Genomic DNA, 23,413 nt, shown 5'->3' with positions numbered 1-23,413 from the left:
AGGCTTGTGGAATATAGTTTCTAACTAGAGAGTTTCAATATAGATTTAACCATTTTTAGAACACGTTTCCGATACAATCATTTTTGGCCTCATCAAGTCAGTTATGATCATCTGAAATCTAATTACTAAATTAACAAAAGTGTCTTGCTACAAGCAATGAATTGGTGAACTGTGAGGGAAATCAAAGCCGTTTGTTCTATCAGCAAGTAGGAATGACCTGTATGTTCTATAAAGCACAGTTGTTCACCTTCTTAGTCTTAACTAATTGAGGTAGTTTACAAATGTTGTAAAACAAATATATAATCATAAGAATATGCTTTTCATAGAGCTATCCTGATTTTACTGGCAGCTGACTTTGGATCAAAATGTCTATGAACTTTCAATGCAAAATTACTATAAGGCTGTGATGGAGCTTGGAGCTGAGGGAGGAGAGAGCGCATTCCAGGCAGATAAGCATTCCCACAGCTTGCATAGTTTGGAGAGTGGGGGGGGGGGAGGAGGAAGAAAGTTAGACTAGCACTGCCCTAGATTCCCAAGAGTATTTTACCCTTTAGCTCAGTCAAGGAGCCTTTAGTCTGGCAAGATTCTGTATACAGTAGAAACAATAAAGTGAACTAGAGTTGCAATTCTGACTTAGCGTGGGTTCTTCGCCAATTCCCCTGACAAAGGCCTAGTTTTTTATTGCCTTCCTTTGGTATTTATCAATTGTTTCTTACACACTTGCAAAATAAAAAAAAACATTTCTGACAACAATTCCATTTTGTGCAAGGTAAAAAAAGGTAATATTTAATTTTCAACGGTGTTTATTGAAGTGGGGATTTTCACACCATAATCTCCATTTTCTGCACTTTTACTCTCCCTTAGGTTCCATATCCTCATGTAAAAACCATTCATTCTTACTCTAATAACCGAACACAACTTTCACACTCAATAAATAAAAATCACAAAAGAGAAAGAAAGTTGTTTGCCCATGGAGCTCCTGGATTTGATGAATTATGGAAGTCTAATTAAACATCGTGGAACAAGATTTGGCCATTTTCTTATCACAGTATTACAGTTAAAACACTGATCCATACTGCTACCTAACAAAGACATGTATTTATCACACTTGCCTTGAGGAAAAGCCTGTTATTATATGTTATCTTGACTAAGAGGATTCAGAATAAACTGACATTATTAATATGGTGGAGGATGTTTGGAAATCAATTTCTACTGAAGGCAGAACCATTGCCTAATTTCCATAAATATGGATTGCACATCATCTTATGGAAATCAGAAAGCAAGTGTCATCTAGGTAAGTATGTTAAGTATGTACAGGATTACAGCATAAGAGGACTCTGAATATTAATCTGTTTAATGTTAACTATAAGTATGTTTAGTGAAATAGTTTTTTCATTGTGAACATTTTAGTCTTTGAGATCTGCTGTGAACATTTTACTGAGTTTAAACAGCTTCATGTTCTGAATACAATTTAAATAATTGACTGATCATCAGTGCCGCCGGCAAGTTACCTTGTGATTTTTGGATTTCTTCTGTGAAAGAGTTCACTTATTTTCTAGCTTTCCTAGATATGTTGCTAGGTCTGACAATTATAAGGTGATGAAAAGATGGGTGTTTTCATTGAAATCCATGCATTTCATTGATTTAGCCACAAAACTGATTCGGGTGCAAAATTTGTCTCATTTCTTAAAGTTTCCTTCAACTCTAGTATGAGTTCAGCAATGTACGCACATTAATAGCATTGATCAGATCTCACCAGATCTTTGAATATCTAAGTAAGAGATGGACATAGTCATGACATAATCTTTGACCGCAACAAACGTGCTAAGTTTAAAGTTCATGAGGATAACTATCTAAAAGGTAATGGTGCTCCTATCGATCCTTAAAACAGTTCTATTCTTTTTAGACAAAAAGCACACAGCTGTGATTTCCTGTAGCAGATTATTCCAATCTAGCAGTAACTTAAATGGTTATGGATAGAGACTTCAAAATTGATGTGTGTCTTGCATAAAGACATATATATTATTTTAGCCTCTTGGTCTCATTGGAGAAGCCTGAGCAGCTATTTGCATTTATACAAAAGTAGTAAATTACTATATAAGCCAGTCATGGAATTTCTTTATCTTCCTAAGGACTTGCACATAAAATTGTTTGATAAACAGAAATATTAAAATGTTACCAATCAGCAATAAACCCAAGAATGGAAATGATATTGATGGGAAAAAAAGAAATATTGATAGACACTAAACTACTGTTCGCTTTGAATGAAACTGAGTTCCAACATGACTGAAACATGGCTTTCCAGAAGCAAAAACATGGCATTCATGCTTAAAAGCAGTCATGAAATTTGCACTGATTTAGGTGTTTCCAACATTAATGGAATCTGACCATTTAGAGTAATAAAAAGAGCAATATTAATTCAAATCAGCATTAACATAAAAAATTAATAGTATCAAATAACCCAGGGCTTCTTCTTAAAAGCAACATTTAAAAAGAGGATTATAAATGCCACTTTAAGTTAACAAACCAGTGGTTTCAGTTCACCTTCATAACTTTGCAATTTTAGTACTGAATTTAGTGCTTGCTTTTATAAATAGCTGTGAAGCACCCAAAGTAATACAATACCATAAAGGTGATATTTTCCTTCCTTTCTCTTTCTCGCACACATTCTTAAAAACCTCATTACAGAGGATGATTTTGCTCATCCATTCATCTCTTTAAGTTGTAAAGGAAAATAACATCAAAATGTCTAATATTATAGACACTGTTCCTTCCCAAAATTGGTTTGGGGGAGTTGCAGGACCCCATTGAAAGAGAGAGGGGGGAGGCTGCAGATTAAACAGAGAATAAAAGTCACTCACTTAAAACATTATACATATAAATTTGATTATTTTTTTTAGTGTCAGTATTTGGGGTTTAGATAAAAATACACACACACACTCAGATGCACACCCCACAGATGTACATGTCTTCATCTCCAGTTTCACTTCCAGACTGCCAAGGTCTCAGCTCACACATGGCAGAAGACAAATTGTCTCTTTTGCTGTATGCTTAATTTTCATTCCCATACCGACTTCTCTTTTATTGTTATTCATTTTCATATCTGACAATAAAAAAAAATCCCTGTACGTGGTGGTTGGGAATAGGATTACCTTTCAGATCAATGCTGAAATTGATTCTCAACCACACTATTTATCAGCCTGCAGCTAAAGCACTAGCAAGCAGGAAATATTTTCTCTCCATCAAAACCATTCTTATTCAATTGGTAGAAGGAACGTTATATGATATTAGATAATAATATATCAGGGATGCTCTTGCAGTTATTCCTGAACCTAGTTAAAACTAGCTGAACCTGATTTCATTGCATCTCATTTTATCAATCCATTTTTTAGTATAATTCAAACTTGTGCTAATTTTCAGAGCCCTCTGTGGTATGTGAAGCAATAAATATACAATTTCACTAAATTTACAGCTTGCTTGTCTCCTCCAACTAGAGTGCTTAACTTTTTCTGATCTGAGAGTCAGGTTTAACCTTGAGTAGCATGCAGATAGCATTTGTCTTGTTTTTTTCCCTCTACTTTGTTTATATATTAAAGGCAATATCCAGGCCTTTGGCGAGGATGACTGACGCCTCCTTTTAACCTAGATTGTTTTCCTTTGTTCCCATCTGTTTTTGCCATCTTGAAATCTTTACCCTTCCTTTGTTTCTTGTTATTTTTCTTGTTTTTAATGTTTTAAACAATTTGTAAACTACTCAGAGTCACTGGGAATTAGGTGACAAATGTAATAATAATAATAATAATAGTAATAATAGTAATAATAGTAATAGTAATAAAAATAAGCCTCTATGGGGCAATTAGGCTTTTTTAAAAATTATGTACCTACCTACCTATCTATGGCAAATCAAGACTTTTTCCCCCCAAGCCTAGGTACTTGTGTTGAAAGTGCAATCTGGGTGTGGGGAGACAAGTTGGTCACAGCTGCAGGGCCTCTGATAAACAAAACCAAATCAATTGGACTTTTCTCAAAGCCTAATTGCCATACCAACAATTGGGAAGAACTGCAATGTGCTTGGAGCCTAAGGTAGCTCTTCACTTCCCATGACAAACTCTTGGCAATTGATTACATCAGAAAGCTAGATTCTCAAGCAGCTTTCTTGAAGCAGATTTATTGAAAGGAAAAAGGGATTCAGGAACAGAAATCTTGACAACTGGATTCTTTCACCTTAGTACCTAATTTACCTCTAAGTTCACTAGGATGGAAATTTCTTCATTCTCTTGTTACCCTCTCCATCTCACTTTGATGGAGAGGGAAACTGGCTATCCATCTTCCAGAAAATGGACCAGTTTGCAGGTGGGTCAGAAAACAGATCCCATAAGAAATATTGGAACTCTAGTTTATTGATCTAGGTTATAGTAATAGAATCCTGAAAGTCTAGGAGCATTTTCCCTCCCTTCCCTCTTATACTAAAGAGAGTTAAGGCAGAGTCAATCTAAGTTTCTTTCCAATACCTTCTGTAGACTCACTTTGTTCTTACACAATAAAATCGATTTTTTTTAATTCTAAAGCCAGCATCAACTGATATATGTATATAAATGATCATAATTTCAAAGCTGTTGAAATATAAGTATTATACACATAAATGCTCCTGCAGTCTTATGTTTACAAGGCAGCATCATTGCCAAAGTATAATGCCATGGTGTGGAATGGAAAAAGCCTTGAGATTATGATCAAATCAAGGACACAGTACATGAAAGTAGCTTAAGGATCTTCATACAAGTCAGGAATAACCCTCACCCCTGCCTTGAGATGGAAGCATGGTTATGAATGCTGAATTTTAGTTGATATATTTTTTCTCAGCTGCAGTGTCACACCCAATACTTGTGCAAATGAGAGTAGTGTTAAGGATAGCAAGGATTCAGGTCATCTGTATATCAGATAGGATTTTGGAACAGAGCTTTTGAGAAATTTTAAAGATATCCAGCCCTATCACTTCTCTCTCTTTTAACCCTAAATACTTTTTCTCTGTCTCTTCTGGCCCTAGCTCTTCAGCCAGGCCCTAAAGCTCCAAATTTTTAGATCTAGCAATAATAAATCAGAGGATCAATCACAAATCCTGAATTTGTTTGTATCTCTGAAGCTGTAAAACAGCTTCAAGAAGCTATGCCATCAGATGAATAATTTGTCCCCAAACAGGAAATCAGGAAAAGGCAGGATATTTTTTCTTTAATTCTCAGCTTGGCATTCCTGAGATGGACTTGTGTTAACTTGGTGTGGAATTCTTTTATTCAAATAAACAAACAAACAAATTAAAAACTTATGATTTCTCAAGTGTACCTAAATTCTTCTAAGAACTTACTGTGAAGCAGATGTGATGATCAAAGCACTGATAGATAGCATTCCTCTGAGTTTGTGTGTTGTTGTTACAAGAACCAAGTCAATAAGACTGAGATAACATTTTCAATTTCTATTCCCACATATAACAAACCTTTTTCAGGGCAAAATATGCAGGCATATTTTGGATGAGTCTTCACTTCATTCCTACCAATTAACAAGCTATTTTGATATGATAATTCCAGAAGATCATTATATCTAAATGAGATGATTAAACAGAAAAAAAATGCATTCTTTGAAAAGTATTATCATGGGCCTTAGGGAAGAGCAGTAAGTTTATTGCTTGATTTTAATTGATTGCTTCTTACTAATAATAAAGTCCTCAAACTACAACAATACAGGAGAATGTTAACTACATTATGCATAAAATATGTCTACTTGTAAAGTGCAAAGTACTCCCACAGAAAGAGATGCAAAGGCAATGATAATTGGCATCTTTTGGACATCAGATATGTTTGTGGCATATGCTCCTACACAATACTGTATAATGCCATATTAGATGAAGCATACAACCTGGGAAGAAGAAAATGCAAAGGCTTTTTTTTTAGATTTTTTATTCCACCTTTATTATTTTTATAAATAACTCAAGGCGGGGAACATACTTAACACTCCTTCCTCCTCCTATTTTCCCCACAACAACAACCCTGTGAGGTGAGTTGGGCTGAGAAAGAGTGGCTGGCCCAAAGTCACCCAGCCGGCTTTCATGCCTGAGGTGGGACTAGAACTCAGTCTGGTTTCTAGCCTGTTGCCCTAACCACTAGACCAAACTGGCTCTTTTACATGATGTTTAAGCTAGCATGTACATGTAATAATCCTATAAATTAGCAAATTATTTTGGATGGCTGTTATCCCAGACTTTTCCAAGAGAAAGCAACTTATCTCTTGTATATAAAACTTTATTTAACAGAAAGTTGCTAAAGCTTGGATATCCATTCATCCTCAAAAAACATGAAAGCATGGGGCCTTTACAGCTTACCTACACATTCAGATGTACAGCTTCACTTACTATTCTTATATATGTTTCCAGGATCACAGATCCTGCATTTCTTTTTCACCTACTTTGCAGGTTGGGGACAAGTTTCATGCTGCAATAAGAGCTATACAGGGACTTAGTAAAAAATCAGTTAATTGCTAAAATGGATTGACATTAAATGTCCATTAAAAGGAATGGCTGAATCCCTCAAACATTCTATAGCTATGAAAGAAAAGAAGGAAATCATATATTTTGAACTTAGGGCACATAAGGGATGAGGAAGAAGGCAAGGAAGATACTGTCAGCCCTACAAGGTAGATCAGACCAAGATTCAGACACCACATAGGGCTAAAACTACTTTTATCAAAATGGCTATAGTAACAGAATCTTGCAAGTCTGAATGTGTTCTCCCCTCTTCCCTCTTTTATTTTCTGGAGAATTGGGGGGAGGGGGCCTGTTTGAGATGTTTTCGTAAATTTCTCTCTTCATATGGGTTTAAGCCATGTATTTCTGTTTGTTGCCTTGGTAATGGATCTTCCCTCTCTCCGGCAAGGTCATCCTCTATACCAGTGTTTCTCAGACTTGACAACTTTAAGATGTGTGGACTTCAGCTCCCAGAATTCCTCAGCCAGCATGCTCTATACACTTTATAGGTACTAGCTGGATTTAAAGGATGATGCCATGACCAAGTGAAAGACTACTTCTTAATTAACAAAGTGATAGGACTTCATGACAAAAACTCCTACCATTCCAGCCAACTGCCACTTCAATGCAGGAAGCCACTACACATCATTGATAGGTAGGCAGCCAGCCCTGTTTTGAAAAACACGAATGAGTTTTACTCCATCATTATTCTAGGCAGACTTGCTCTTCCTATCAGGAAACTCTTCTTAAAGTTGAAGCTGAGTCTTTTCTTCAATTTCAATAAAATTCCTTCTTGTCCTTGTCTCAGTTTCAACACAGAACAGATCTGCTTAGTCTCACATTTGAGGGCCTTTACATAGACTAGCTGCTTATCTCTCCTTAGTCTTCTTGCTTGCAAACTAAACGTGCCTAGCTTCTGTAACAATTCCTCACAAGGCAGGTTTCCAGAGCTATAGCATCCTTGAAGCTCTTCTTGGAACCCTCTCCAGATTCTCTATATCCTTTTTAAAATGGGATGTCTAGAACTGGAAATCGTACTCCAGAAACAGTTTAACCAATAGAGAGTACAATGGAACTACTGCTTCCCATGATTTGGACACAATGCTTATGTTAACAGAGACCAAGTTTGCATTAACGTCTTCAGCTCACACATCACTCTGCTTGCTCATAATCAGCTGGCAATCTACTATGACTCTGAGATCCTTTTCATAGGCACTGCCACTAAATTCCCAATCTTGTACTTATACATTTTATTTTTCCTATCCAGATGCAGAACCATGTGTCACAGTTGAACATCAGCCTGTTGGATTGGATCCAGTGTTCAAGCCTGTTGAACAATGGATCAAATCCAGTGTTGAAGTGATTTAAATTCTCAGTTTATCTTAAAAATATATTAGCCAATATCACTAGTTCAGTGTCATCTGCAACCTTGCCAAGTGTCTCTTCTGTTCCATTCTGTAGATCATTTATACAAATACTGAATAGCAATGGGCGACGGACAAAGTCTTGAGGGGCTCCACTTAGTGCTTCCTTCCAGGATTATGCAGAACCAGTTACAAGCGCTCTTTGGCTGTGGTTGTTCAACCAGGTACAAATCCACCAGACTGCAGTATTATCTAATTCACATTTATTCATTTTGTCCAAAAGAGTTTGTCAAACATTTTACTGAGGTCAAGGTAAATTACATCCACAAACTAGTCACTCAGTCATAAAAACAGATAAGGCTAATCTCACACAACTGGTTTCTGATAAACCTGTGCTGGCTTCTGGTAATGGTAGTAAGAGAATTATTTTTCACACTGATAGGAATGACATATGCAGATCGCCCTGCTTTTGCAAAAGAAGCTCCCAGCCCCCTACACAGAAAAAAGGGAGGAAATGGACAAGAGTTTTGCCACCCTATGTTGCCTATATATAGGTATCTCATTTGAATGTAGAGTACAAATAGTCCTTGCTTACTGACTGCCTTGTTTAGCAACTTCTCAAAGTTATAATGATGCAAAAAAAAAAAAAAGCTTTGTGACCAGTCCTCACATTTGCAACCACTGCAGCGCCCCGCAGTCACGTAATCACCATTCTTGTGCTTTACAACTGGCTTCTGACAAGCAGTTAATGGAGAACGGGGAAGTAAAATCCCAAGTGGTCATTAGATGTCTCACTTAACAATCACAGTGATTCACTTAATGGGAATGGGAAATGACATCATAAGCTTGTTGCGGTCATGTGATTTTTCCACTTAGTGACCGTGACACTTAGCAATAGAGTTGCTGCTCCCAATTGTGGTCGCTAAGCGAGGATTACTTGTAATTGCAGGTATTCTTGTGTTGTAACCTTAACCTTTCTTTTAGTAAATACTAATGATCAGAACTCTTTGATTCTTGCTCCTGGCATTAATTATTTTGAGGGAATTATTTTGAGGGAATTGCAGGGAGGGAAGTTTGACAGGCAGCATTAATTTCTAAGAGTTTACAGACATGCTGCTTGACACTTTTCTAGTACTTTGCCCAGTACTGATGTTAAGCTGGCCTGTAGTTTCCCAGTTCCTCTTTCCTCCCTCTTTCTAAAATATTAGGACTATGTTCACTCTTCTCCAGGCTTCTGGCATCTCACCAATTCTTAGTTTTCCAAGATTGTAGTCAGCAGTTCTGAGCTCAATTCTGCCAGCTCTTTCAACATCCTGGTAATTTGCAATTCATAACTGTAATTCATCTGGCCCTGGAGACTTGAATATGTTTAGCTGAGCAAAGTGGGTTCTTACTGCACCATTATCCATACTGATCTGCATTTCCCACTTTTCTTAATGTTAGAAAGGGTTCTCTCCCTCTTCTTCCCACCTAGCAAAAACCTGTATCACCTCTATACTCCCCATAAATCTATTTCCAACACATCCCCTTTTTTGCTTATCAGCTTGTCAGTATGCCTGTTATTCATCCATATTGGCTTCTTAAATCTTTTCACATTTTTTTCCCTCATGGGAATACTGCACTGCCAGTATCTTGTTTTTCAGGAAATTCCATTCTTCTTTCATTTGTCTATCCTTTAGGACTTCTGCTAGCATCAATCTACAAGGAAGTAAATTTGTAACATCAAGGGTCAGCCAGTGTCTGGCTAAGCAGGGCTGTGCTTATATTTGGCTCACCATATGCTTGGAATGGAACGATTATACACACATACACACACTCCATGCAGGAAGAGCCACTCTGGGGTGGGGAGTCTTAAAATGGAATATGCACAATAAATACTCAAGAGTCGGAAAGGAAATTGAAGGATGAAAGCAAATCACATAATAGTCACTAGATGGATAGAATTTTTTAAAGGTCCTACTGTAGAGAAAAACTTCTTATATCTCACTTTCAAAAGTTGGGGAAAGGAAGATGCAGAAATATTAAGTGAGTTCCATACCAATTCAATAATACAGGTAGTCCATGTTTAGTGATTGCATTGTACAGTGACCGTTCACAGTTACAACAGTGATGAAAAAGCAACTTTGTGACCAGTCCTTGCATTTTTGACTTTTGCATGCCTGTAAAGCAAAGGAAAGCTGAAGCAAGATCATAAGCACAGCCATGGTTTCAGTTAGCAACTGCTTCGCTTAACAACCAAGTTGCTGGTCCCAACTGTAGTCGCTAAATGAAGACTATCTGTATCCAAATCTGACAGTCATTCTGGATTGTAGGAACAACAGCAGAAATGTGCTAGAACAAAGATCACAATTACTATCAACACATTTCAATTATGCTATCTACAACAGAGTAAATCACAAAGACTTATTCAACAGTATAAGTATTACTTGGATGAGTGCCAGCTCGTTTTGTTTTTTTTTGCTTTGGATGGGAATCATTAATGGATCATCAGCAATCCATTCTGTGTTCCAACAGTAATGACCTCACCGGCATCCAGAGATACAAAACATGGGGAATTTCTGATGACTCTGAACATGTCCTAGTCTCTGAATCGGAGGACCACCAAGACCTGTTCTTCTCCCTATTAGCCTGGAAAAGCAGGTTGTTCATTGGCCAGGAAGGCTATTGTGGAAGCTGAGTGGAAACTTGGAGGTGCTCTATCAGAGCAGCTTCTACAAACTAGATGTGGCTTTCCTTCTCTTTCTATACTAAAAATGAAAAGCTCTTGCTATCCTGCCATTCTTCCGCTGTTCCTCTTGGTTACCTGTCTCATTATTCTATCAATGGAGCACAAACAGTTGCTCTGGGAACTCACCCCAAGCCTTCTGTAAGTGTTTGACAGTGCATTTTAATCAACTTGGCTGATTCTTCACAACTGATGTGTCTGTGTCACTCTGTGAACCCCAACAATTGCCTGACAATCCTAACTTGAGGCCATCTCCAAGGAAAATAAGTTTTGTGAAGCTTTTTGGATCAGGCAACAAACTGTCACTAGATACAGTAATTGACATTTTATTAGAAATGCATAGTATTCAAAGTCAGTATGAGCAATTTTTCTATTCACAAGCACTGTCATATTGCACTCTAAAATATACTCAGAATTACATACGAAGAGTTCTTTTCTGCCACTATTGTACATTCAGAGTGATATTGTGATTACTAAGCACAAAGAAATTGAAAGCTGTAGCTTCAGATATCCTTTGTGCAAGACAACTAGACAAACACTATGTGATGGAGCCTCCAAAATGAGATACCAATTTCAATCTACAACTCTTGACTCAAAAGCATTTGAACATCGTTATCAGTGTAATCTGATGGATGGGAAAAATCAAATGATCATAACAAACAGCCGTGCAGCAGAGTTGTAAGTTGGCTATCTTCCATTTAGACAAAAATCATCTTCCTCTTTCTGAATGACAACACTAAAAACTAAAGCTAGAATGTACTTTGAGGACACCAGTTCTCTCTCTCGGCATTCTTTAATGTCAGCCAACCTTTCAAGTTGTGGACTGCCTGTATGTTTCATAGATGATTTATATCTAACTCCTGTTGAGTTTTCCAAAAATATATGATTGGAAGATTACAATTCTTTCTGGAAGATTTCAATTTTATCCATAAAATAGGGGTGAACCAAAGAAAGAGTTTGTGTGTGTGTGTGTGTTGGTGTGTGTAGTATGTGTATTATAATATGTGTGTGTATAATACCAGCCATTTGAATTTAGTCCTTCCTTCTTGAAAAATTTTAATAGGCAGTTTTCACTTTGCACAGCAATGCTTAATAGTTACATTTGTTCAACAGCAATATATTTATTTAGCATTCACATGGACAGTAATTCACACAAGAATTAGCATTAACATATTCTCATATTCAGCAACTCAATTAACTCAGTTCTGAATTATCTATACTTTCTTTTCATATTGTTTACAGCATGGATGCCAAGTCACACAAACATCAGAATCAAAGGCTTTTTACTTGGGGTATTAGCAACAATCAACGCCACGCCACTGTGATTTGATGGTATCACCTCCTTGGCCAGGTGAGCTGACTGTCTTGTGGTTTGGTTGCACTGTAACTTCAATTGCAAAATCTGAGCTGATGCTGGAATTTTGTGAGAGTTAGGGAGACTGTTTAGCTTTCCTACAGATTCCAAAGGTAACCATATTAGCAAAAAGACTCTTAATCAGTTTCTAGCCAGATTCACACTCCATGTGAAAAACTGTCCAGCTTAATTTTAATTTTGTTCATAAATAGTCTGCACAAAATTCTCCCACCTTCCATCTTTTGGATTATTACTATCTCTCCATGCATGTCCACTCAGAGGCTTTTCACTGCAACCTACAACTAATTTTATGCCACCATCCCATCATTCAGTGGGAATTTATATACAACAGTTCCTGATGCCAGGCATCTCTCCCCTCATACCAACAGTTCAGACGTTTTGCAAAATGACCAGACAAATGTACATAGCACGTACTGAATGTATGGGAGGGGAAGGTGAATAATATATTTTTCTCCTGGGGGCGGGAGAGAAACAAAGGGAATATTTGTCATTCCAGGACCAGATATAGCTCTTGTGATGGAACACTGAAGGATTTTTTTTTCTGCTTTTCTCTTGTTTGGTTGAAAGAAGCATTACTTGGTTCCTGGGACTTGTTAACTGTTGTCAGAATTCCAAGGTCAGCAAAAATAAACAGAATGCAGACTCAATTTCAAAAGCCTTTGGAGAGATTGGGGAATGGACATGGTAGATGGTATGTAGCAGTGCCTAGCATTTATACTCTGCTGCCAAAAACACAAAAATCATGCTATCTCGTTCACTAAAAATAAGGAACGAAATGGACCTAACTACACAAGTGTAATTAATGGGTATTTTTATAATGTAAGTAACAAGTAAAATGTACGCTTAAGCTAAGGCAGCGCTTCTCACAAGCAGTCATAAAAGAGTGGGGATTACAACCTCTTTCACGAAAGCGATCAAACAGGCGGCTGTCAGGGATGGGAGGTGACAATTTCATCTGCAAGTTGGAATGCCAAACAAGTCATTTAAATAACTAAATAAAACTTTAGACAGTGTTCCCACTCCATATCCCATCATTCATAGTTGACTGGTAAACACAGATTTTGGATAGGGATCTGAAAGAGCATTCTCTTCAAAAGTAGCCCACTGAAGACATTTTCAAATACATGGCTGTATTTATTTTTTATTGCTACAGTAAACTAAAGGCAATAAAGTAATTAAAGGAAAAAGAGTGGAAAATGGAAAATAAGAAGCTGATTGATTCAGCCAATGTAGTTGAAGAGAAACTTCCTGCAAATTTGGTTTATCAACAACCTCCTCAATAAAATTATCTAATTCCTGATTCTTTAGGGAAAGGGGCTAACTTTATCCTGAGTGACACACAGATTTAATTGATGGATCTAGGTAGTAATTTGTCTCAACGATTTAAGGGCCTGAATTTGGAGACCTTGTGTTAGAGACTGACATCAATTATTGGAATCTGAATCATCTTAGAACACAAAGCTTTCTTTAGCCACGAAAGAAAGTAACCAAACAACATTAATATTTGCAATTTGCCAGCAACAGGAAACTTTTGGATCAACCAGGCCTAACGTCAGTTCAGAATCTTGACTGTCCACCTTTACCAGGTCAGCAGAGCAATACAATCTGCTCTCCCCATTTCTCCTGGCTTCCAGCTTAGAATTGCTCATCTAAGAGAACCTTCACTAGAGACATGTAGACTGTCCTGTCCTGGAACTGACAGGTTTAATAAAAATCAATAATGCCCGAAGTATTATATCTCATATTTATTTCATTTTGTACCTACAAATACTGATGCCTTTCCCATACTCTGAGCTCACAAAAACTAGTGGAATTTCTCTGGTAGTCTTTGATTATTAACTGAAATAAAATTATTGAAAGGGTTCCATTTTATCTTCACTTAGAAAATATTCATATAATAGAAGAGTAGGCAATTACCCCTTTTTATCCTGAGAACCACATACAGCCCTAACAATGGATGGTGTAAATGCACACCTAGATGGATTCCCTTTCTGAAATGGAGAAGGGTAAGTCCTTCTTCACTTCCAAAGGAAGAGACAGGATATTCCTGCTCAATTTCAAAACATCAGGATGACATCAAGTGAGATGAACTCATTCTATGAAGAGTAGTGCTGATTCTGAAATCAAAGCAGTGAGCAGATTCATGATCTTAAAAAGAACATGTAGATTATATCTACATGTATACATTCATCATCATTTCTTTATTTATACTCTAATTTTTAATAATTTTTAATTTTTAATTATGATTGTCCATATTTTTTGATTGCTTTTATAATGACTGTTTATATTGTTTTACTTGATTGTTGTATGCTGCCCAGAGTCAATTCTAAATTTGATAGATAGATAGATAGATAGATAGATAGATAGATAGATAGATAGATAGATTTACTGACTAGCTAACACTGTATCCAGAATGCAGTTTATGATTTGCATTTTTTTCTCAAGAAATAAAGCTGTTGCTTCATTGTAAAAAAAAAAAAACCTCTAATAAAGTTACATTTCATATATTTAGGTTTTTTGAAGAGAAAATCCCAATCCTAAACACATTTACTAGAAGGCAATCCATTGAGATATTACTAGAATTTTTCTGCAGTCAGCATTTTAATTATCCTGACCATTAACATATTTCTAAATATAAATATTATTAATATAATATAATATAATATAATATAATATAATATAATATAATATAATATAATATAATATAATATAATAATATAATATAATGGTGTAGACCTTCATGGTCAGCATCAATTAAATGGCGATGAATATTTGGCCTAACTGCTGGCTGTGGCCAGCATCTTCAGAGGTGGAATGAATCACTCAGTAGCATAGTTCTTGGCTGTCCCAGCTGTTGTTAGATCTTTCATTCAAACTATTCTAACTAGATAGTTTCATGGGACTCAGAGAAAGATGGTTGGTCCTATTGGTTCTTTATCCAGGCAAATTTTAAAATGATCTAATGTAAGGAAATTTAAAAAGAAACTACTTCCTGATTAGCTTGTCTTTGAGACAGATTGTTGCTGAGCATTTCTCCAAGTGATGCTGCTGTAAACTCCCTTTGCTGTTGGTAAATTAAGGTCTGTTTGTTATTGGTAGGCTGACCATACGTCCCCTTTTGAACGGGACAGTCCCGTTTTTTTAACATTTCCCAACCGTCACGTCGTTTTAATATAAATGTCAATTTTGTCCCATTTTTTAAAAACGTTGGAGCCGTTATTGGGAAAAGCAAGAAAAAATTGAAATTGAAATCGAAAAGGAGGCTGACTTGGCAGTAGTTCTCAATCCGGTGGGAAACCTAGAGCGGAAACCACAGGAACAGGTGATTGGCGGTGAGCAAGAGGCAGTGTCTCTGCCACCAATCAGTGCAGTGGAAGACGGTCGGAAAAGCGCGCCCAGCAGAAAAAAAGCCGATTGGCTCTCAGGCCAAAACAGCGGGAAGAAAATAAAATAAAAGGGCACACCAGAGAGGAACTGTCATGAGCACTGATGGTGAGCAGGAGGGGGCCCCTATCCAAGGGGGAAAACGCATGAGTAGTAGAGAGAATTTGAGCTGTCATTCAAAGAGACACAGAACAGACCCGCCTTGACTTTTGGGGTTTATCTGTCTGGGTTTTCCCATGCTTCTTCAGTTTGTTAGGATTTTCTGTCTTATGCAGCAGTAATAAACACTAGAGACCTATTCCTCGTCTCAGTGTGGTTCCTGACTGTTAGGACACGAACAGGTTGTTGGGGACAACCATTCACTAGACTCCTCCATTCCTCTCCTCCCGTTCCAGCTTGCCGCCGCCCTCAGCCCTCCTGCAACCTCTCCGCCCAACACCACCCCTGCACCAGCCTCTCCGGACCCAACCATTGCTGCACCTCCCCCTCCTGCACCTTCCCAGCTCACTGTCGATAACATTTTTTATCATCTTTTTTGTGAATACGGAATATTACATAAGTTTAACCCCGTCCTATTTTGCCATCCCAATGTCCCATTTTTGTCTCAAAGAAATATGGTCAGCCTAGTTATTGGTATAGCATAAAGCTAGAATCCAGGCTTTGTTAATCTTCAGATTTTCTTCCTTCTTGTTAAAACTGTTAGAAAGTTTATGAATTTCAATGGCTTCTCTAAGCAGTCATATGTAATAATTCGATGTGTTTGAAAATCAGGACTAACCATCTTTCTCTGACTCGCACAAAATGATCCAATTAGACAATAGCTCAAATGAAAGATTGAATAGCAGCCAGAATAGCTGAGAATTATGTTACTGAGAGGTTCACTTCACCTCTGAAGTTGCTGGCCACAGCTGTCGGTGAAACATTAGGATATCACAAAATTACTCTGTGGCCATTTAGCCTGAAAATTCATCACCACTTAATATGAAAGAAAAATAACTTATCCATAAAATACAATAAACAGTATTAATATGTTCTCTCTTCGGATAATATTCTCTAAGGAGAAGATATTAGAGATTAACATATATATTAGAGATTAACATATATATATAACTATTAAATCATATATTTGCTCTAATAAAACCACACTCCTGTAGAAATTTATATACAATCTATATGTGTAATATCTTAATTGCTCCAGAAAAGTACTTAGCTATAAGAAGCTTTTATGACATGAAGTTCTACAATCAAAAAGACATTCAAAACTGGAATGGACAAAAATTAATTCTCATTTTGATGCAAACAAATTTAAATCGAACTTTATGAACTAATATGTAAAATGGACTGCAACTATCCTTCCATTTTCAAACTTCAAGAAACGTGTTTTCAACTTTCTGCCTGATGCAATGAGCTACTGGAGAAAGCTCAGCTAAATAGTATCTCTCTATTATGAACTATAATGCTAAATATTTTGGATTTGAAATACAGTAAAACCTCAGTTTAATAGACCCACCCACACCCCATTTGTCAGACAGCAGATGCAATGAGCAAAATTTCCATCCAGGTATCTCCCTGAAATACTGGACAAGTCCACTGCAGCCAAAACAGCCAGGATAAGGCACTTAAATATATGTTATATTTGTGTCATTTGTGACAATTTATACCATCTGCATAAATGCAAATAATATAAGGGGTCTCCAATTGTGTAATTTGCATAATGATGTCATTACACAAATTATATACATTGCTGTGAGTTTACACAAATGATATACACTGCTGTCCATTAATTACTTCCAGAATTAATGGACATTTGGAAGTAACCAACATTTCATTCCCCCAAATGGTCCGTTAAATTGAGATTTTACTGTACAGGTAGTCCTCAAGTTACGAGAGCAATTGGGACTGGAATTTCCATTGCTAAGTGATGAGGTCATAAAGCAGTCCATGTTGCCCTTGTTCAGTGAGGATCATGGGTCATTAAGCAAGCACCTTTCAACTGCTTCCAACAATCAATGTCAGTGGGGAAGCCAGAAGGAAGTTACAAATCTGGGTGGCTCATGAGCAGGCCGGCAGGCAGGTGAGTGGCTGCTGCCGGGTGGGGGAGGGTGCATGAGTGGCAGGAGGTGAAGCGCAAGCACAGAAAGACTCAAGGAGGTACACAAGGGTGCATGAGTGGCCGGTGTGGCACAGTGCAAGCACAGAGGGGCTGGGCAAGGGTGCATGGGTGGGGGAGGCTTACCTGCTTGCTTCCCCATTGACCTTGCTTGTGGGAAGCTGGCAGGAAAGGTTTTAAATCATGATCAGATGACCATGGGATGCTGCAACCATTGTAAGCGCGAGCTGGTTGCCAAGCACCCAGATCGTGATCACGTTACCGCGGGAGTCCTGGGACGGCCAGAACTTTGAGGAACAGTCGTAACCACCACTCATTCAGCACCATCGTAACTTTGAACAATTGCTGAATGGTCGTTAACCGAGGACTACCTGTATATGAAATACAACTTCCTGAGCACCAGGAAAAATTTGTTTTCCACAGATAAAGGAAGGAAGGAAGGAAGGAGGGAGAGAGGATATTTAAATTGAATGCAATGCCTCATTTCTCAGTTAACTAAACCTTTTTCCCCCTTCATGCAAGGCCAAAAAGATAGAGCACATCCTCTAAATATATTCTTCCTCTTAGAATACTGTTCTTTTGAAAAACTATATGCTTATTTCATGAATGCGTATACAATTTTTCATGGATGACAAATTATGCCAGGCATAGAATCTAATCCATTCAAAGCACTTCAAACTTCCTTATGTGAATATTAATTCCTGAAACTGTTGTCTCAATAAATCAATTAAGGTCACTGAAAAAAAAAGTAAAATGCCAAAAACATATTAAAAATGGAATGCAAGTAGGTCTTCTGCCACCTACAATTAGATAACGAATAGTCTCCCACCAGCTTTTCCATCTGGCAATATAAACACTCTTAAAATAATCTAACACTGTTGATATATTTACATTAATTTACAAATTATATTTCAGTTTAGTATGGAACACATTGCATAAATCAAAGGATAACACAAATTAATTAGGGGGAAAAGCCTGTTCTGCCACTTTTTTTTGCATGAAGAAAGCACCACATAATGCCTGGCCATATGGTCTTATCATTCTTTTAGCTAATTACCTACAAATCAAATCTTTGTACCAATTTTACAGCTACTGGTTATTATTAACTGGTTTAAATTTTCTCTAGAGAACTCTTTTCCTTCTACATGTTTTACATTTTAACCCGGTGACTAAAAATATATTATTAATAGTATTCAATTACTTGATTTATAAAAAGATCTAGTAATATGTAAAGATTCTTTATTTTCATACACCGAATTCATCATTTTTACATATCCAAGCTTCAAAGCTGAGTTCATTCTCAGTTCATTTAAAGTCTCTGGAATAAAGATTGTCCAAGCCAAGACACCTTATTACTTAAGCCTTCTGATTCAACACTTGGAGGGCTTTTATATTACAATATAGTTCTTTTCTGCTCATTCATTAAAGCTCATTCTCAGTCTTGAACTGATATTGAGAACTTCCCAGAGTGTTAGATGCTGGACTGAGAGCATTCACGAAACAGTTTTGCATTTTCTCAGCCACCTGTGTCCTATTTTATGAAAATCCAATTACAGAAAAGATGGAATTTGACATACATACATACATACATACATACATACATACATACATAAATAAATAATATTTAAATAAGACCTCTGGCTTGATTCCTTTGTTTTATCCCTAGTAATACAAGCCTAAAAATAAAACCAGCAATGGTATGCTAATATTTGTTATAATAAATATTGGTAATACAAAAAATGGTCCACTCAGTGAAGGTTATGTCTCATTGTGCCTGGATTCATATGAATTAAATCTTTAACCCCTTCCATTTGTATCATTCTTGAGAAGATGGGAGAAGATCTCTTTCCTGTGGCAACAACTGAAATTCGGCATAAAACCAATACAGTAGCTTGTTTGGGAAATAGCACATACTACTTTCAATACAGGGGTGGTGGAGGACATACAAACTCTTTTATTTTTAGAGTATGTTTATTTTATGCCCCAAACTTCCTGCCATCATGCCAGAAGAGAAAATGGGAGGGGGGAGTGGTGTAAACCAATCAAGGAATTTGCAGCGTAAAACTATGTTTCAAGAAGGATGTGAGAAAAAAATTTCAACGAAAGGAAAAAAAAGGGGGGGAGACACATCAGTGAGTTGGACACTTGCTTTGAAAACCATGGTGTTCTGGAAGCAGATTTCTCTGATCTGCAGGAAGCATGAGCATTATAGATATCAATTTACACATACACATACGCACCCATATATTTGTATATGGAAGAAAAGTCATGACCATAACTGTTTTCTATTGCATTTACTCATTTGTTTAAACAATCCTGCCAGTTTTATAATATAATAGAGGAACAATTTAATACATACGCATCCTCTCCCAGCCCCTCCGGTAACCAGTAACAACAGACTGTGTAAGCTTCATTTGCTATATCAAATGTAGCAATGGCTGGGCCTTTAGGGATAAACCCATCAATACAATTGCAACTATATTTCTTGAAAAGACCGCACATTAGGCCATAAGGCACAAATTATTACTTTGCATTTGACTGTGTTTGTCTTGCAGCAATGTCATTTTTATGCTCCATTTCAAATGTACTCTGACAATCTAGCTTGCTGTTATGCTTTCATTCGGTTATTGATGTAACCCTATTTTGCTTAACATAATCCTGTTTATTTTCATTACTACTTCTTTTTTCTGTAGAATCACTCAGTTCCTAATTTGGCTAGCACTAGTGTATACTGCTGTGCCTCTGATATATGCATTTGCCAATTCTCAGCTCCGTGAATGAAAAAGAGAAATATTCCCTGACATAAATAGTTTGAAAGTCCTTAGTATCTCTTGATAGATTTGCTCATTAGTTTACAGAAAAGGGATAACTTTAAAAAAGGATCATGTACTGTCATCTTCCAGTATCAAAGGGTGGCTGTCAGGTTTTAATTCAATATTAAACAGAACATTAATGCAAAAATGTTCTTATCTTTACATGCACAAAACACATGCACACTTGCCCTGCATTGCAGCTGAATAAGCTTCTTCAATTTTGCAAACAGACTATCCATTCTCTATTAATTTTCAAGGTAGTTTCAGAAAAATGCTATAGGAAGTTGAATTGTTCCCATAAGATGCTAGATAACATATCCTGTGTTGATTACTCAACCACCATGAACTAAGTAATCACATATTCAGGAATGAGTAGAATAACAATGGATCCTGAACACAAATGGATTCCTCTTTGGCAAAACACCTCTGACAGTATATACTTACCAAGCTTTCATATTACAAATAGGGTTATAGTAATATATGGGGGAGAGTCAGCTTGGTGCAGTGGTTAAGCCACCGGGCTAGAAACCGGGAGACCGTGAGTTCTAGTCCTGCCTTAGGCACAAAGCCAGCTGGGTGACCTTGGGCCAGTCACTCTCAGTCCTAGGAAGCAGGCAAGGACAAAACACTTCAAAACCTTGTCAAGAAAACTGCAGGGACTTGTCCAGGCAAGGGGGAACCAGTTTGGTGCAGTGGTTAAGGCAGCAGGCTAGAAACTGAGAGACTGTGAATTCTAATCCCAAATTCCAGTCCTGCCTTGGGCACAAGGCCAGCGGGTGCCCTTTGGCCAATCCCTCTCTCTCAGCCCTAGGAAGAAGGCAATGGCAAACCACTTCTGAAAAAACCTTGCCAGGAAAACTGAAGGGACTAATCTAGGCAGTCTCCAGGTGTCAAAAATTAATTTGAAGGCACAAACACAATATATGGGGGGGGGGGCAGGGGTGGATAACTATTCATAACTCTCCTACCCTGAGATTTCTGTGCTTTGAAATTACGAGCATAACATGTGCCACACCACAACCAAATAAATGCCTATCTACCACTCTGTCTTTTCAGTGAAGGACGTAACCATACTTGGACCGTGCTACTTCAGACTACAGGAGATATGCTTATGATACTTACAGGACCACCTCTCCCCCATCGTCTCTGCTTGCCCCACCAGACCTAACAGGCCATGTTCCAGGTCCCTTTCATTAAACAATGTCATTTTGTTGGGCCTTGGAGTCAGGTCTTTCCTGCAGCAGTGCCTGCCCTATGGAACAGCAGCCCTCCAGAGATCTGGATGGCCCCACCCAATTAGCCTTTCATAAGGCATCAAAGACCTCTGCATTTCTCCAGACATTTCACTGAACGGTTGGCAAGCTCTGCTGATTAATACTTTTTATCAGTTGGGTTTGTGTTTGCGACCTTGGGCACTATGGTTGTTGTTAAATTGCTTTTAACCCTTGTGCACTGCATACAGTCACTTTTTGTGAGGTGCATAGCCATATAAAGTGTTCAAACAAGCAAGCAAGCAAGCAAATAAATAAATACTGAGTGTTCTTTTACACAAAATATTTTTCCATATTAGAAATAGAAATATTTTTTTTCCTCACAGTGGTGGAAAATTATTTTCACTTACAGATGAATATGTTTACCTAAGGCCGCAAACAGAAGCTGAAATGGAAATACCAATGACTTGTTATTATATATATCTAAAGGTATGCACTTCCTTAATTGTTTTCTCCTTATCACAATCAAAATGAAAGCCTCTTCCTATAAAAATGAACTACTAGCTTGGTATGAATTATAGATTTAATGCAGTATCAGTATATATTTTTGAAGACTTCCAGATAGTTTCTTCAGCAAGTTTGCTTACAGAAACATACGTTGCTCTAGAGTATCATTTTCCCCTTAGCAATTCTGTATTCTGCAGAATCACTTAACACTGCAAGCTTTATTTAATTAAAGACAGATGTTCGCTTCCACCCACACAGTTAGGTAATAGCAATGCATTCTACTAATTTTCTTTTAAAACAAAACAAAACTCTTACTTGGCCCTAATAAATGAAACATGAAAAGAACTCTCTCCATTAATCAGAGTTACTACAGAAGAATACAGGTATTCTATGCATTATTGCCTTGGGTCCATGAGAAATCCATGGTTGGATTTATACATTACTTTATTGTGATTTGCTCAATTTTGGCTTAGTGCAATGTATATACTCAGCTACAATATTTTGCAAAACATTATTTACGGGTTAGCATGTTGAGTGAATCCAGTTAACTATTTAGTCAACAGTATTCATGGTTAAGCAATCCATGAATTAATCTAATTAATCTTAATCTAAACCTAGTCTGTATCTGAGTACTCAGTGATTGGAACAAACAGCATTAAAAGAAGTTTTTCATAAGTTGCTTGTTGATGTACAATTTGGCTAGCTAAAGAAACAAAAACCAACCCGATCCAACCATGTTCCTCTTCTTGATTAATATTGTTCTTGATGACAAGGATGAACCTCAGGTTAATGTTCAAGTATCTGCATGCAGATTAAAATAAAATTGGAAAATAGGACAAATTCAAAGTAGATTCTCATGCTTCCAAAAATATCATCAATGTCCCCATGATTATGGGTTCTGAATACTTTTCCCTCCCACTAGAGTGCCCTGAAGGGTTCTCCTGTTAGCTTATCTAAACTGTTAGGTAATCTAAGGAAAGCCTCAGTTCTACAGCTAGGAGAAAGTGAACATCTTTATCCAAGGTGTCAAGCACTGTATTTCTAAGGAATCAATGACACCATTCCATATAACTAACAAATGACAGCTATTAAATCATATCTTTGAACTGTTAAAATACATGGCAAAATGTTCCAGGTTTCAAAGTTACAGTACTAAACACAATCCTGTTAGGTTTATAACCAAACTCTGGCTTCAACTGATCCTCTGCTGTTATATACACAACCACAATGGCATAATAACGTTGCACAATCATTAAAACTGTCATACAGTTTAAGTACTAGCCCAGGAGTGTAGAATTCCACATAAATACATTTTGTCGGCATGTCCTGCATCATGTTGCAACAAGGCTTTACTTTCTCTTAGCCAGCAATTTCAAAATTATTGTATATACTTCTATTTGACCAACTTCAAAA

At 37.2% G+C, this 23,413-nt stretch overlaps 1 protein-coding gene across 2 annotated transcripts in view; it reads right to left on the bottom strand.

Annotated features, from left to right (window-relative positions):
- PRKN (parkin RBR E3 ubiquitin protein ligase) overlaps positions 1-23,413 on the bottom strand; it is a 783,657-nt gene that overhangs the window by 676,807 nt on the left and 83,437 nt on the right. Inside the window, exon 1 of one of the 2 annotated variants that reach the window (XM_063307772.1) lies at positions 22,724-22,766. The exons of the other annotated variant lie outside the window; for it this stretch is intronic. Coding sequence (XP_063163842.1) covers positions 22,724-22,736 — 13 coding nt within the window. The 5' untranslated portion in view covers positions 22,737-22,766. Of the gene's footprint in view, positions 1-22,723; positions 22,767-23,413 lie in introns of those variants that run through there. 2 annotated transcript variants of the gene reach the window in all.

The sequence above is a fragment of the Candoia aspera genome, chromosome 1 (assembly GCF_035149785.1).
Source record: "Candoia aspera isolate rCanAsp1 chromosome 1, rCanAsp1.hap2, whole genome shotgun sequence".
NCBI classification, from domain to species: Eukaryota; Metazoa; Chordata; class Lepidosauria; order Squamata; family Boidae; genus Candoia; species Candoia aspera.
This window is presented reverse-complemented; position numbering and strand designations above follow the sequence as displayed.